The following is a 16,947-nucleotide window of genomic DNA, read 5'->3' on the forward strand; positions in this document are numbered from 1 at the left end:
CATGTAGGGTGAGAAATGTGTTGATCCTTTTATTAATGATGCTGTTGAGAAGTTTTCCCAGAATGCTGTTGACACAGATCCCTCAGTAGTTTGCTGGATCGTGTTGGTCCCCTTTCTTGTCGGTGGACGTTATGAGACCTTGATTCCAGCTTTGGGGGAACTAGCCGTCACTCAGCACGTAGGTGAATAGTTTTGCCAGTGCTGCATGTGTGTCTGGAGAACTGTATTTGATCATCACTGGCAAGATGCTCCCTACCTTTTTACATTTCATCACTTTGATTCTGTCTTTTATTTCCATCACACTGATTGGTGTTTCCAGAGGATTTTGGAAGTCCTTGATTGTCTCCTCCATGTCACTCAGTTTTATTGTTAGATAATTATTCTGGAGTTAGGTCTTCTTCTGGTATGTTCCTTTAGAGGCCCTTAAAGTAGCTGTGCCAGATGTTGCCGTTCTTAATGTGGAGGGTGCTCTGCTTGGGCTTTGTGCTGATATGACTCCAGGTCTCCCAGAATGAGTTGTCCTGGAGGGAGTTTTCAAGCTGCTCTAGTTTGTGGGACATGTGCCTCTGTTTTTTCTCCTTCAGGATACGCTTGTATTGCTTTTGTAGTATGTCATATGCCACTCTTAGTTGTTGGGATCTCTGTGTCTTTCATTTGAGTCTACACTTAGGGAGTTGCGTATTTCCTTGCATTCTTTTTCGTACCATTTTTGGCAATGTTTGTTGTATGTCTCTTGGGGTTAGTCCTTCTGATGCCTGCTAGTTCTGCCATGGTATTAAAGTTGTTCACTGCCAGGTTGACCCCTTGCCGGCACCGACATCAGGGGATTATCTACAGCATTCTGTAGTGCTGTAGGTAAGCCCCCGATGTAACCTGAAAGAGAAGAAAAAAGAGTTAGGCTAGTTTCACACTATCGTTTATTCGACGCAGTGCACGGCGCCGCTAAGCCCCCCTCCCTGCCCGCCCCATCCGGTCATCGCCGCCTACTATCGCACATGGACGCTTGCGATCTGCGCACCCTATCTTTATCATAGGGTGCGCAGATTGTGCGCTGGCCGTGCGCTAGTAGGATTTTGGCGTGCGCTGCGCACTTTTGAAGGTGCGCCCGTGCGCGCCGAACGCAGCATGTTGCATTTCGGCGCGCACGGCGCACCTTCGCCAAAATCCTACTAGCGCACGGCCAGCGCACAATCTGCGCACCCTATGCTAAATATAGGGTGCGCAGATCGCAAGCGTCCATATGCGATAGTAGGCGGCGATGACCGGATGGGGCGGGCAGTGGGCGGGGCTTAGCGGCGCCGTGCTCTGCGTCGAATAAACGCTAGTGTGAAACTAGCCTTAGATTATACTCACCCTGGCGTTCGGTCCGGTCCGATGGGTGTCGCCGTCCCATCCAGCGCCTGCGCACTGCAGTATTCTGCTCTGCCCTCAACAGGGCGGAGCAGTGCGCCTGCGCAGGAGCCACGACAGGCAGCAAAGAAGAAGACGTCACCGTTAGAAGAAGGGAGGCGCCGGACCGCAACACCCATCGGACCAAGGCCGGACCGCCCCCCGGTGAGTATAATCTAACTCCTTTTTCTTATCTTTCAGGTTACATCAGGGGCTTATCTACAGCATTACAGAATGCTGTAGATAAGCCCCTGATGTCAGTGCCGGCAGCTGATAGGCGAAAAATAGGATGACAGATTCCCTTTAATGTTAATGGAGAGATTGAAAATCTCCAGGTCCTCCTCATCCTGTACTCTTATTTGTTTACCCCCGCTAATGGTCCATGTTTTGACTTTCTTGTAATGTTTGCTGAGAGTCTGATCCCAGCTTTTGCGGTGCCTTGAGTAGAATAACACAGTTGTTTGTTTCCCCTCTTCCGTTAAGGTCTATCAATAGGGTGTTCATTTTTATGGCTTTTCTCGCTTCCATGGATCTGGATCACTAATGTGTTGCGCTCCCTGCTGTCTATGGGTCGCCCGTCTTGCCTGCAGTGCTAAATGTTTTCCTTTATATTTTCGAATGCGTAATATATGGTCAGTTCTTATCTTACGAGTGTATTACCATGGAGCCCTTAGCTTGGGGGTGCGCTGTGCTCTTGGGTTTCTACTGGGCGGTCTTGTCTTGCTTTTGTATCTTGCTTTTTTTTTTTTTTTTTTTTGTGACTTTTCTTGTCGTGGCTTAAAATTTCTAAAATCTTTGTCTTAGTATTTCGTCATGTCTGTAGATTTCTGGGATATGTCCTCCAATCTGCTCATTGTAATAAGGTATAAACTTGCATTTGATCAGGAGCTCATCTTGTAGTGACCTGCTCTGCTTGTGCCCTCTCTCTATCATTATCACTTTTTATCTCTATCACTCTCTGTGAACTGCTTCTGAGTGTCTTCCCCCAGTAGGAGTATATGCCCAAAACTGATGCACGGCAGAGCACACGTCGACTGTCGGCACCTTTATAGTCTATGGTCCCGTCGGCACATGCGCCTGAATCCCATTGTGCAGGGGGGTGCAGGCGTAAGCCCTGAATGGACCAATGAACGTGGGCAAAAATGCTGAACCTGTCAGATCTGCTCCTGATGACTCTCTGCTCCCCGCTCCCTTGTGTCAGCAGTAGCAGGAGAGCGGGGGTTGTACATATTGTCTTTGCATTACTGTATCTGGTGCATTTCTCCTTATTTGATGGCTAACATGGCCCAACACCAAAACTATTCTAAATCTTTAAAAATTTGCTAGCAGTAGTAATACCGTCCTGAGGGGGGTACAACTTTTCTTTTCTAGACATATTTAATCGTAGTTCGGTTTTATCACTTTGTGCTTTTATGAAGCATCCTGGAAGCATAATTGATACTTTGCAGTCGTCATATTTATTGCTCCCCTGCCTGCTCTAAAGGCTCATGTGTCCTTTGAGTACTTGTTATAGGCAGGTGTAGGAAGATAAAACCTTGTCGCACAGAATCTTTCAGCAAAGGGAGCGCCTCATTTCCATCTCCTCCCTCTGACAGGAGCATATAGATGCCTAGTAAGCATATACCATATCGAGGACTAATCTCCACTGTGGGAACCATTATTTTTCTGGGACATAAACTATCGTTTAAGTAAAGAGCTTTGGGAGTTTGTCATGTAAATGCTCATTCTTCTCTGACGTCCTTCTCTCTTTATGTTTATAGGAATGTGACAAATGCCAAAGGTACTGTAAATCATTTACTACTTTTCCCATTGTTCTTTATAGAAAGGTAGTCAGTAATATTTTAAAGCCCTGATTTTATTCTTTTTCTCTCTTATATGTGAAGACGGCAGAAAAACAGAGCATTTTGCTATTTTTGCAGCTCTGTGCAGAAGCTACCTATGTGTGCCCAGTGCGGTAAGTTGTACTCCGAGTATCAGTATCAGGGGCTCGGAGAAGTATATTGTAATATTATTAATGCTGATTCCAAGTAGTTATAAAAAATAGCTACAGCACCAGAAACCTGACAGCTGATACATGCTGCTAATCCATGTGTCAGACACTGGCTGCATGATTTCGGCTAGGTAGGTGTGTGTGACTGTGAAATGTTGCGATGTTTCTTAGATAAATATAGTTTAAAAACTGTCGAGGACCGAGCCACAGGGGAGACTAGTCTGACAGGCAAGCCCCTGAAGCTTCTCCCCACCCACTCCCCTTGAGTGACATGGTCTCTCCCTATACATGCATGCAGGGAGAGATCATGTACTCTATGGAAGTGGGCAGGGGGAAGCCGCTGAACACCTGGCTGCCCAACTATTCTTCAATGTGGCTTGGTTCCCAGTGGCTTTTAAACCATGAGTTTCTCTGAAACGCCACTTCAGCGTTTCAGAGTCAAACTTACCTAGACCGTATCAGCTGTCAGGTTCCCTTTCATATATTACGGTGCTGTAGTGCTGGTTTTGCTTTACACTAGCCAGACTCAACACATAAGGACACTCTTTTAGTTTATATCGTTACAATATGGATATGTCCAACAAATATGCCAAAAGCTTTCCATGTGAACGCTCCCAAGGTAAAGAAATATTATATACAGTGTGCCCGTAAAGTCATGGTGCACGTTTGACCAGTCACAGGAAAGTATACACGATCCCCGGAGCTGACGCCCTTAGACTTTTACTTTTGGGGTTATATGAAGCAACATGTGTACATTGAATGTATCAGGGACATTAATCATTTAAAATAGAGAATCACAGACGTTATTCACTGTAACATCAGACAGACGTCCTTAACCGTGTGTGACAAGAACTTCACTATTGTTTGGATGTGTAGGGCAACTAATGGAGCCCACATCAAACTGCACTGAATACAATAGGTATGAAACTGGGAGGGTTTTTCTCCTTCGTCTCATTGGGGGACACAGGTACTGTGGGTGTATGCTACCGCCATCTGGAGGCTGACACTAGGCAAACAACACAAGGTTAGCTCCTCCCCCGCCGTATACACCCTCGCCCTGATTGCGGGCGGAAACCAGTTTTTTGCTTAGTGTCTATGGAGGCACACGTCTGGTCTTTTTTCTCCAGACTTTTTTCCCATGAAGATTAGACAGGGGCAACGGGTCCTATTGAAAGGGTCCGATTTCCCCAAACCATCAACTGGCGAGCATGTGTCGAGTATCGTCTCCACGTATCTTTTCCCGCACCGTGGGACAAATCTGGGCAATTTACCCAGAATTTTTTATTTTAGTTTGTTTTTTTCTTTATTTTTTCTAAGAAGATGAGACAGGGGCAACGGATCCTATTGAAAGGGTCCGATTTCCCCAAACCAACAACGGGCGAGCACGTGCGAGTGTCCCTCCACGTATCCTTTCCCGCGGCGTGGGACATGATGCCGGACCTAGCCCTGACCACCCCTAGGTAGAGAAACCATGGGCTATTCAGAGGCACAAGACGGTCCGAGCTGCCCTCACTGCTCCACCAACGCAAGACGAAGGTGCTGCAAGGTGGCGGACTCTCCTCGGCTGAAGCTGGACGGAGTTAGGGTGCCTGCACTGTCCAGGATACCCCCCCCCCCCGCTCCCTGGTTTGTTGTTCGGCGCCCTGAAGGGCCTACCTGGAGTGAAGTGGACAGCCTCATTGAAGGTATAGGCGTGCGGGGGGTTCCTGGGCAGCAGCAGCAAGCAGCGGTGTGCGTCCCCCTGAGGCCCTCCCCTTTTCCATAGTGGGGCCAGGAGTAGTGGCGTTTTCGCCGTCATCACCGCCGCGGCGCCGCGTCCGTGGGTGGTGGGGAAAAAATTTAGCCCCCGGCTTTTAGCCCCTCGGCGCACGGCGTCACTTCCAGCGGCCCGCCCCTTGGAGCCTGGGCGGGCGCCGGATAAATCCAGGCCCCGGCTTCAGTGTGAGGTAGGCCGCGACCAGGGAAGAGGTCGGCTTTCCCCACGGAGGTGCAGGAGGTCATGGCTGCGGCGCGCAGTTGGGGGACGCTGGTCGGGTGAGTGCAGCTTCGCTGCGGAGGCCGCTAAACATCAAGTGGGCCCCTCCTCCCCCACTCCTCCCTCTCATTGAAGTAGGAAAAAAAAAAATTTTTTTTATTATATAAAACGCCTGGCAGGCACAATATCGCCGGGAAAGGAAAGACGCACGAGCCGAATCCTCCGGAATGGGCGCTATCATTGTCCCAGTCTATGACCTCGCTTACAAAGGCGATCGAGTCCCTTCATGCCCCAAAGGAGGGCAAGGATAGTGGCTCGCTTATCTGGGACGGGTCCTCCACCTCACAGGAACCTTTGGCCTGCAGGGGCGAAGGAAACGAACCCATACAAGGTCTCCCGGCTTATCCGGTGCCTCGGCGTCGGGGAGTTCAGCATCACGCTCCCCTTCACCAGCGAGCGGGAGCAGGCAGAGTTTGGATCGTGACTCAGACAAGCCACTTGATCTAGATACCCCGGGATGCCGGGAGACAGTGGACAGCCTCATTGAAACCGTCAATCAGACCCTGGGGATTGAAGATGATGCTACCTTGGCCGCGAGCCATAAGGTAGCCTTTAAGCGGGCCAGGTAACCGCATAGAGTGTTTGGCGCTCACCCAGAATTTGAGGATATAGTGCAGCACCACAGAGAACGCCCAGACAGGCGCTTCTCGGGCCAGAAGTCTATAGAGGCAAGATACCCATTTGCCCCGGAACTCTGTAAGAAATGGGCGGAATCCCCGGTGGTGGACCCGCCAGTGTCGCGCCTGGCCTCAAAGTCTTTGTTGTCGGTGCCTAGCGGCTCGTCCATTAAGGACCCCACGGATCGGCTCATTGAGAGCTTGGCGCGATCAGTTTTTGAGGCATCCGGTTTGGCGCTCGCCCCCTCGTTCGCGGCGACGTGGGTAGCCAAGGCCATGATGTCATGGTCAGAGTCTTTGAATAACGCCTTGCAGGATAGAGGCCTACCTGCGGAGGTGTCTGAGGTCGCAAGTCAGATTGCTATGGCTGGAGACTACTTAATTAATGCTTCTTTGGATGCGGCTAATTGTGTGGCATTTGCAGCCACTAACGCGGTAGCCATTAGGAGAGCCCTCTGGTTGAGAACTTGGCGAGCCGATTCAATTTCCAAGAAGTCCTTGACTTCCTTGCCCTATCAGGGAGGCCGCCTGTTCGGGGAGAAGTTGGATCAGCTCATCTCCGACGCGACAGGAGGGAAAAGCAGCTTCCTCCCGCAGCAAAAGGCGAAACAGCCTTTTTGCCAAGTCCCGACACGTTTTCGGGCCTTTCACAACACCGGATGGATGGCAGCAGCCAGTTTGGCCGGCCCACCTCGCTCCATCAGGATAGGGAGCGACAGGTCTCATATAGACCCATTCCGGTGGGAAGGATGCGCGCTCGCCAGCCCAGGTCGAGAGGAGCCAAGGCCCAGAGACCCTCAGCCAAATGACTCAGAGCCCTTGGTAGGCGACATCAGCAGGGTGGGCGGCCGCCTGCTCTTTTTTCGCCATATCTGGGCCGAGGGAGCACACGACTTATTGGTGGCGGAACTGGTGACTTCAGGGTACAAAATAGAGTTTATCAGGTACCCTCCAACACGGTTTTTTCTCTCCCGACTTCCCAAGGTGAAGTCCCGGGCAAAGGCGCTGCTAGGGGCCATCAATTCACTCCAAAACAATGGAGTCATTGTTCCCGTGCCAGAGCACGAAAAAGTTCAGGGTTTTTATTCCAATCTGTTCGCGGTCCCCAAAAAGGACGGGACAGTCTGACTGGTTTTGGACCTGAAGCTCCTAAACAGGTTCATCAGAGTCAAACATTTCAGGATAGAATCTCTCCGTTCTGTTATATCAGCCATGGAGCAGGGAGAATACTTAGCCTCGATCGACATCCAGGATGCCTACCTGCACGTTCCCATTTTTCCTCTGCATCAAAAGTTTCTTCGGTTCGCCATCAATGGTCGACACTTTCAATTCGCCGCACTCCCATTCGGGATAGCCACCGCACCCAGAGTGTTCACAAAGTTAATGGCAGTCGTGATGGCCGTCTTACACTCGCGGGGCATAGTCGTCTTGCCATACTTAGATGACCTCTTGGTGAAGGGTCCCTCATTTCGGGCATGCGAGGAGAATGTCAGCATTACGCTGGATACACTCTCCCGCTTAGGTTGGTTGGTCAACAGGAAGAAATCATCTCTGGTCCCAGCTCGGAGGATTGCTTTTCTAGGAATGATCTTCTATACCTCCCAAGGGTTGGTAATTCTCCCTCAAAACAAAGCCCTAGCGCTCCGGCAAGGAGTCCAGAAGCTTCAGCAGCTGGTCCCTCACACCATTCGGTTTGGGATGAGGATACTAGGGAAGATGGTGGCAGCAATGGAAGCAATTCCGTTTGCCCAATTTCATCTTCGACCCCTACAACACGCTCTCTTGTCAGCATGGGACAAGAACCCGTTCACCCTCGATCAGCGGTGCCGGCTATCCTCTCAGGTCAGGCAATCACTAGAGTGGTGGACGACCAGATCCTCCCATCTTCAGGGAAAACTGTTTCCCCCAGACCACTGGCTAGTGGTCACGACCGACGCCAGTCTCCTCGGCTGGGGAGCACTTTTTCGCCACCACACGGCCCAGGGCCAGTGGTCGCAACAGGAAGCTCGTCTCCCGATCAACTTGTTGGAGATACGAGCGATCTGGCAGGCGCTGCAGCGTTTTCAGCACCTCCTAGCAGGACGGCCCATTCGGATACAGTCAGACAACCCCACGGCGGTGGCTTAAGTAAATCATCAAGGAGGCACGCGCAGCAGGGTAACCATGCGCGAGATAGCACATGTGCTTCATTGGGCCTAGAAGAACCAGTCGGTAATATCGGCAGTCTACATCCCAGGTATAGAAAGTTGGGCAGCGGACTTCCTCAGCCGACAATAGGTCGTGGCTGGGGAATGGGCCCTGCACCCCAAGGCCTTCCAACAAATTTGCCAACGGTGGGGAACACCGGATGTGGATCTGATGACGTCCAGAGTGAACGCCAAGGTGCCTGTGTTCGTCGCTCCGTCACAGGACCCACGAGCGTTCGGGGTGGATGCGTTGGTCCTACCATGGAACCAGTTTCACCTTCCATACCTGTTTCCCCCGTTGCCGTTGCTTCCGAGGGTCGTCAGGAAGATCAAAACAGAGGGGGTCCCAGCAATTCTGCTGGCACCAGACTGGCCCCGACGGGCGTGGTACGCAGATTTTGTGCGGCTGCTCACCGACGTCCCATGGAGACTGCCAGAGCGCCCAGATCTACTGCACCAGGGACCGATCTTCCACCCGAACTCAGGGGCCCTGTGTTTGACGGCATGGCCGTTGAATCTTGGATTCTAACGCAAGCAGGGTTTGAGCGTGAGGTGGTCGCTACAATGGTTAGCGCCAGGAAACCGACCTCGGCGAAAATCTACCACGACACCTGGAAAGCTTTCTTCACTTGGTGTCGAGAGCGGGGTTGTTCGCCCCTGACATTCTCTATTCCCAACATCTTGGCCTTTCTTCAATCAGGCCTAGACTCGGGGCTGGCCCCGAGCTCTCTTAAGAGACAGATATCGGCGTTGTCCGTCCTTTTCCAGCGTAAGATTGCTATTAATATGCAGGTGAAGACTTTCATCCAGGGAGTCTCTCATTTAGTACCTCCCTTTAAGGCGCCAATTGGCACCTGGGACCTTAACCTGGTCCTGAGTGTCCTGCAAGAAGCTCCTTTTGAGCCGCTACAGGATATTTATCATTCCTCTCTTGGAAGGTGGTATTTTTGGTAGCCATTACCTCCATGAGGCAAGTGTCGGAGTTGGCGGCTCTGTCTTGCCGAGCACCTTTTCTCGCTTTCCACAAGGATAAGGTGGTGCTGAGACCAGCTCCTCCCTTTCTACCGAAGGTGGTGTCCTCTTTTCACATCAATGAGGATATTGTCTTGCCCTCATTCTGTCCGGCACCGGTGCATCGCGTGGAGAAAGCTCTTCACACCTTAGACCTGGTGAGAGCACTCAGGAGGTCCCTGTCGCGGACGGCACCTTTTCGCCAGACGGATACCCTGTTCGTGCTCCCTAAGGGGCGCAGGAGGGGACTCGCGGCCTCAAAAGCGACCATAGCCAGATGGATCTGTTTAGCTATTCAGGAGGCCTATCGCATCAGAGGGGCGCCAGTTCCATCAGGGATCAAAGCGCACTCTACTCGGGCAGTGGGCGCCTCTTGGGTGCTTCGGCATCAGGCTTCGGTGGAACAGGTATGCAAGGCAGCGACCTGGTCCAGCCTGCACACATTTACTAAACATTACAGTATCCATACTCAGGCTTCGGCGGATGCGAGCCTGGGTAGAAGGATTCTCCAAGCAGCAGTGGCGCAGCTTTGAACAAAGAGGTGCATGCAGCTTGGATCGATGAGTCAATCTCCCACCCAGGGACTGCTTTAGGACGTCCCACAGTATCTGTGTCCCCCAATGAGACGAAGGAGAAACATGGATTTTTGTGAGTACTCACTGTAAGATCCTTTTTTCCGAGACACTCATTAAGGGGACACAGCACCCACCATGTTAGCGAAGTTGGCTCTAGTTTATTTAATTAATGAGTATTTCTGTTGTGAATGTCAGGGTGGTTTTTTCTTTGCCAGACATATTGTTTTCTGCATTAAGGCTGATTGTTATTGTTCTCCTACTGCTTTTGCACTAAACTGGTTTCCGCCCGCAATCAGGGCGAGGGTGTATACGGCGGAGGAGCTAACCTTGTGTTGTTTGCCTAGTGTCAGCCTCCAGATGGCGGTAGCATACACCCACAGTACCTGTGTCCCGCAATGAGTGTCTCGGAGAAAAGGATTTTACAGTGAGTACTCACAAAAATCCATGTTTCTTTTATTTGGAGCAGATTTCACATTTCTGTCGTTTTTTGTTGCTTTCCAGTGACTGGTCATAAGTGCACCATGACTTTACAGACACACTGTATTCTCTTTCCTTAATGTGGAGAGTCATTTGCTGATTGTCCTGCAGAGCTGGGAGTAGCTCCAATCTGGTCAATGCGTTGCGGAAACTCCAAAATATTGTATCAGACTTAAGCTCCCGTCACACATAGCGATCTCGCTAGCGAGATTGCTGCTGAGTCACAAGTTTTGTGACGCAACAGCGATCTCACCAGCGAGATCGCTGTGTGTGACACTGACCAGCGACCGCCCCCCCTGCCGGGTATCACTGATCGTCCTGGAATAGCCAGGACATTTTTTTGATCGCTGGTCTCCCGCTGGCCAGCACAAATCGCTGCGTGTGACAGGCGGGAGACCAGCGATCAGCGCGCTGGTAACTAAGGTAAACGCCGGGTTTCTAAGCACCGGGCGGTGCTTAGAAGCCTGATGTGTACCTTAGTTACCAGCGCGCTGATGCAGGGAGCTGGTAACTAAGGTACACATCGGGTTTCTAAGTGACGCACGCCCCTTAGAAACCTGATGTGTACCTTTGTTACTTCACATTATATGTTGTAGCTTGTTACATCGTATTGTTATTACATCCACAGATATGCAAATGTATAAGCTTAGCCACATCTTTATCTTTTTTTTTTTTCTATTACAGGAAAAACTAAATGTATGATGAAATCCTCAGATTGTGTGATCAGGCACCCTGGTGTTTATAGTACTGGTATGGCAATGGTGGTATGTACCAAAATTCATCAGAAAATGAGAGTCCTCTCTTACTAGTTTTAGTCTTTCTTGCTGTTGAACTAGCTGCTTGTTTCCATATTAACCTTAATTTTGAAGTCCGCTAGAGTTAATTGACAGGAGAAGTGGTTTTAGAATATTTGTCATGTCCCAGGGGCAGTACTGTCTCACTGAAAATTCGATAAGTCACTATGTACACAGATCGGTTTGCCTGCTTAAGTGAAATCTGAAAGTAATTGACATGTTCTTGATTTTTGGAAAAGGATTTTCCAGGCTAAGCTATGCAATACAAGTTTACTGCACTGTGGAAATCCTTTCACTTCATCCAAGGAGTGCTTGAAGAACATGGTAGAAAAAAAAAAATAGATTTTTAAACTACAAGGCTGTAGAACACAACAAAAAGTTTTGGATTTATGAAAGAATTTTTTTTTTTGAGGAAGAAGAGTTGGGAAATGGCTGATTAAGGTGGTCTCAGTTGCTGATTGGTTATTGCAGGAAACAAAATGGTAATATGTTATCATTTAACCCTTAAGATGGCGTTCAAGCCCCCTTCCTCTTCAGCTTTTCTCACAGTACTTTCCTGAAGTGTATGTACTAGGATGATGATGCAGGAGCAATTCTGATGTATTTACACATGAAAGTCCATCGGGGAAAGCATTGGCTAATGACGCAGTTTATATGTGATCAATATCGACAATATACCTGAAGGTTGGAAACTGCGTATACTGCACCATGTGAATCTTCCTCCATGTTATTTAGCTGCTGTCTATTCAATCAGCAATTTTATCAGACTTTTATTTACAATAAAGGTTCTTATTAAGTGCTAGCAAAGGATCTTGAAAGCTTTGAGTATTTGATACCGAAGGTGTATTGGGGACTGTACACATTTTAATTGAATTGTGAATAACCTTTAGTTGCAGGAAGCATCATCCCTGTTATACGTCCATGGTTATAATTATCATTTCACCACAAGATGGAGCTAGACATACAGAAATGAAGTGATATTTTCTTTTAATGCAGAAAACATCATGTGAACTATATTTAAGTATATCTGGGTAAATATGTCAGCAATCTACTGAGTGATCACAGTGACTCGTGACACATCCATATTATGAACTTGGTGTTCATTTAGTTCATAGCTGAGGGTGGACACATTATTGTAGACTCTGCTGTAGAGTCATTAGACCACTTTAGTGCTTAGTTTGATGATGATAAAATCTTCTTCCTAAAGAAGCTTTCCAGGACACTGATCTTAATGATCGTCCTTAAAGGTAGACTGTAGCTTCCTAAACACAAGTTGCACGTCCATGTACACCTCTTAGGCCCTATCAAAATCATTCCTTTATTATATTAACCCTTGCTGTTAGTGTCCAGAAAGCGCTGTTCAATCAAATGTGCACCCTTGGCATGGCCCAGAGCTCAGTGCACCGCATTAGCATTACACGGCCTCTGGTTTTCTACGTCCCCTTTAATGCTCCCATACACATTAGACTAAAGTGAGATGAAACGAGGAGGGAGGGGCAGCCAATAGTCTAATGTGTGTAGAGGCTTCCTGAGTCTCCCCCCAATAAATGATGTCGTAGGAGAGAATAATTGTTTGAATTTCAATTCCTGACCCTTTCGTTCTTCAGGAGATAAGCCACGACAGGCGCCGTTTGGCAGCAACTTTCTCTACTCTAAACTTTGAAACCACATGGATGTCAGGAGAGATAGCTGAACCCCATTAATATGTGGTTATTGGGATTGCTGGAATAAAACCCCCACTGATCAGCTAATAAAAGGGGTCTGCATTACAGGCACAATCGTATATTCTGCAGTCACCACATCCTGTTCAATTGAGGGTGTCAAAGCTGTATTAATGAGGACCTGTCACTAGGTCAAAAGTGGCCAGTGCTCTTATTTTATTCCCGCTACTCCCATGAGGATTATGTTTTTTATCTTTAAATCCGCCATATGATTCTAGTGGTATGGGCATTTTTAAGCTGCAGCTGAAAGAAAATATAGAAAAATTAGCCAGAAACAGGGAGAAGAGTCAGAGGAGGCTCTCTGCTTGATTGACAGGTCTCTCTCTATATGCTTCTGGTCGTGTTGGTAATATGAAGATCATGACAGATACCCTCAGAGAATCACATACCTCGCTACCTTGGAAAAGACCATAAAAATTAGCACTAAACATAAAGACATAGAACTCCTGGACCATATTGCGTATTTAAGAAAAAAACTAACATTAGTTAGTATTTACTAACAGTAGCAGCGGAAAGTAAATAAAAGTAATAACTGTCCACTTATGAACTTGTGACCGCTCCATTTTAGAGGTGCAGCCTCAAAGTATGTAGAGCTATTGCTGGTGTGGCGGGGAGTTGGATTTCCACACCAATTAGATGTCCTGTGTATCCCAGAGGCGAACTGGACATGAACTAAATTCCAGCAGCCAGATTGTCGGTGGTCCTATAAATGTGTGCTTTCCTATCCAGTGCAGGTGTATAGCTGGCTTCTCATCCGATTCTTTTAGATGCATTTCTTATTTGTGTTATGCATAAAGCAATCCTTCGTAAAACTGAGCTAGCAGAAACAGCAATCTGTAGGTAATTCTATTGTCCATATGTTTTCTTGCAGGGTGCAATCTGTGATTTCTGTGAGGCGTGGGTATGCCATGGCAGGAAATGTCTCAGCACCCATGCGTGCAGCTGTCCACTGGCTTCTGCCGAGTGCATTGAATGTGAACGAGCAGTCTGGGACCATGGTGGGTTACCTCTCCATACCCTGTCACTGAGACCACACAAGTGTCTGCTCCCTACTTCATAATGAGATCGTGTTTCCTTAGAAGGGTCAGATGAACGTTGTGTGCTGATCTGTCACGCTGGATACTTGTGTGCTTGTGTAAGAGGGTAGGGACACATCCGGATCCAGGAAAACAATAGTCAGCTTCCTTTTCTAGAAGTCACGTCCAGTCCATAAATGTGCATATTAGCCTGATTATTAGGAATATTATAGAATGCTTCTGTGGTTCTTGCTGTGGATACTTAGAAACATGTCATTTCATTTCAATAACTGAGCATCAAAAGCCAAAGAAAATATGTGTGGGCTGTTCTTTTCAGTCCGGTTGTTCAGGAGCTCTTAAATTTTAAGTGAATACCATATTTTTTGGACTATAAGACACACCAGACCATAAGACGCTCCCCAAAATTTTCAGAAGGAAAATAGGGAAAAATGTTAATGTGTCAAATTCAGCTTACCTGGGGGGGGAACAGCAGCGCTGGTGGAGCGGGGTCACAGGAGATGTTCGTTGGTCCGGTTATATGACTCCTGTCCCAGGCTGGTGCGGCAGGTGCAGTTTCCTCAGGGAGATCCCATCCCAGGCAGGTTCTGCGGTGGTGCTCAGGGCTCCACCGGCATCTTGTGAAAGCCCCGCATATCCATTACTGCGATGCGGTGGTCTGCGGGAAATCCCTTCCCCCGACGGCTATCTTCCCGGAGGCCACTGCATCGCAGCGATGGATGTGCGGGGCCCCCAGGCTTTCACAAAATGCCTGCGGAGCGTCCTCCCCGCATTATAGTGCACCACCGCCTAACCTACTGCACCAGCCTGGGAAGGGAGTGTGATCATTGCCGGGCAGCGTTGGACCGGGACCGCAGCAGAATCGCCCGACTCCTGCTGCCGCTACAGTATTTGTAAGTATATTCCGACTAAAAGACACACCCCCATTTTCCCCCAAAATTTTTTGAGAAAAAAGTGCATCTTATAGTCCGAAAAATACGGTAGGTTGGATTATTAATAATTTTATATGTCAATGGTTTAATTAGGATCCTATCCAGTACTTTAGCACAAAATAGACCATTCCCTTTTAGGCCAAATTCTATTGGTGTGAATGTGGCTTGATGGATTAAAGGGAATCTGTTACCTATTTTTAGGTATATAAGATGCGGCCACCGCCATCAGGGGCTTATCTACAGCATTCTGTAATGCTGTAGATAAGCCCCCGATGTAACCTGAAAGAGAAGAAAAACGAGTTATATTATACTCACCCAGGGGAGGTCCGGTTCGGGTCCGGAGGGTGTTGCGGTTCGGTGCCTCCCATCTTCTAGCGATGAGGTCCTCTTCTTTACTTCCCGTCGTGGTTCCCGGTGCAGGCACAACAGGGCAGAGCAGTGCGCCGGAGCCGCGATGGGAAGCAAAGAAGAGGACGTCATCGCTAGAAGATGGGAGGCGCCGGACCGGATCACGACTCCCTCCTGACCCGAACCGCCCCTGGGTGAGTATAATATAACTCGTTTTTCTTCTCTTTCAGGTTACTTCGTGGACTTATGTACAGCATTACAGAATGCTGTAGATAAATCCCTGATGGCGGTGGCCGCATCTTATATACCAAAAAATAGGTGACAGATTCCCTTTAAGTTTACGTTGAATTTTGTTTGTATTCTAGCATTAAAGACTTTTTAACTGTATGCAATGGATCATAAAATGTGTTTGCTTGACAGTTTTGAAATTACTGAAAAAGTGCCCCCTGTAGAGATTTTGCATCTTCTCTTGTGACCTAAAGTGCACATGGAGCTGTTTGTACCCACGTGGAGAAAGAAGCAACATGTCCATTCTAGAGGTGTTTCCACGTGAAGAAATGCTCCAAATATGACTACTAAATCAATTGAAGCAGAAAATGGCCATATACTAAAATAAAATCATATAGTTTTTTTTCTTGCTGAAAAATCCACATCGGGAGGGAGAAGCAGGAATGGGGAGGTTTAAGGCACATTGTGCTCGACGTGCTGGGAAATGTAGTTTCAGTGATCAGCCATAAGCTGAGTTTGCAGAAGATCGAAGCAAAGATGAATTATGTGATTATGATTGATAGTAAAAATGATTAAACATGGTGTGCAATGGTTTATAGGGTGTAGAGGGTTTTCTTCATACAGGACTCTGGGAAATGATGAAAGTGCAGTGACTTGGGAGTTATCTGTCTCCTTAATTGCATGAGATATTGTCACGGAGTGACTGACCAGTGCGACCCGACCCAACGATTGGTCGGTCACCAAACAGCAAAAAACACACCAGGAAACACCAGGGAAACTTTAACAACGATGGGCCCTGCGATAGGGAACGGGGAAAATGGACACCTCCTGCACTCACCTGAGGAAGTGCCCTGATCTTACTAACGTCCCTATACAGGTTCTTTCAGCCCGTCGCCGAGCAGGATACCTAAACCCTCACTTGCTCAGCTCCTATCCCTAAGTAGGGAATTGGCAAGTGAAAACACTGGTTCTACCGCTGCACTGAGACAACACAAGGAAAGATAACACGAACACCACAGGGAATAGGAAACACAAAACAACACTTAGCTTTCTCTGCTGCAATGCACCGCAAAGCAGAGTAAGGCACCAGATAACAGCATTCAGCTGAAGCACCACTGCACCAGCAACCTCCTGCCTTCAGCACGGTTGGTATCCAAAAGGACCTGTATCACCAACAGTCAGCTGATGCATCAGGTGACCTTTTAAAGGATGGTGGGAGTAGTCACTACTTGCATCAGCAAACTCAGCAGCAATGTAATTACACCAGCGGCCACCAGGGGGAGAAAACTGACATTAACCCCCGATGGCCTGAAAGGAAAAAAGTTTTAATATAAAATGTCAAATTTACCACAGATCCAAAAATGGATTGTGACAGATATAGACAAGTTTTTTGTATGTTAGGACTGTAACGTGTCATCACTTTGTGCTGTGCAGGTGGCCGGATATTCAGCTGCTCCTTCTGTTACAACTTCCTATGTGAAGATGACCAGTTTGAACATCAGGCTAGTTGCCAAGTATTGGAGGCTGAAACCTTTAAGTGTAAGTTTTGTTTTGTATGGGATCCTCCTGAATTTATCATACGGCTGTTTCTTGGATGCCTATATGTAGAT

At 48.1% G+C, this 16,947-nt stretch overlaps 1 protein-coding gene across 1 annotated transcript in view; it reads left to right on the forward strand.

Annotated features, from left to right (window-relative positions):
- Positions 1-16,947, forward strand: part of ZNF330 (zinc finger protein 330) — a 53,202-nt gene that overhangs the window by 16,334 nt on the left and 19,921 nt on the right. The window contains exons 3-7 of the mRNA XM_073549772.1: positions 3,150-3,169; positions 3,273-3,343; positions 10,965-11,044; positions 13,667-13,793; positions 16,772-16,876. Coding sequence (XP_073405873.1) covers positions 3,150-3,169; positions 3,273-3,343; positions 10,965-11,044; positions 13,667-13,793; positions 16,772-16,876 — 403 coding nt within the window. The remainder of the gene's footprint in view (positions 1-3,149; positions 3,170-3,272; positions 3,344-10,964; positions 11,045-13,666; positions 13,794-16,771; positions 16,877-16,947) is intronic.

The sequence above is a fragment of the Dendrobates tinctorius genome, unplaced genomic scaffold (genome assembly GCF_039654945.1).
Source record: "Dendrobates tinctorius isolate UK_male_01 unplaced genomic scaffold, ASM3965494v1 ptg000161l, whole genome shotgun sequence".
Classification (NCBI taxonomy): Eukaryota; Metazoa; Chordata; class Amphibia; order Anura; family Dendrobatidae; genus Dendrobates; species Dendrobates tinctorius.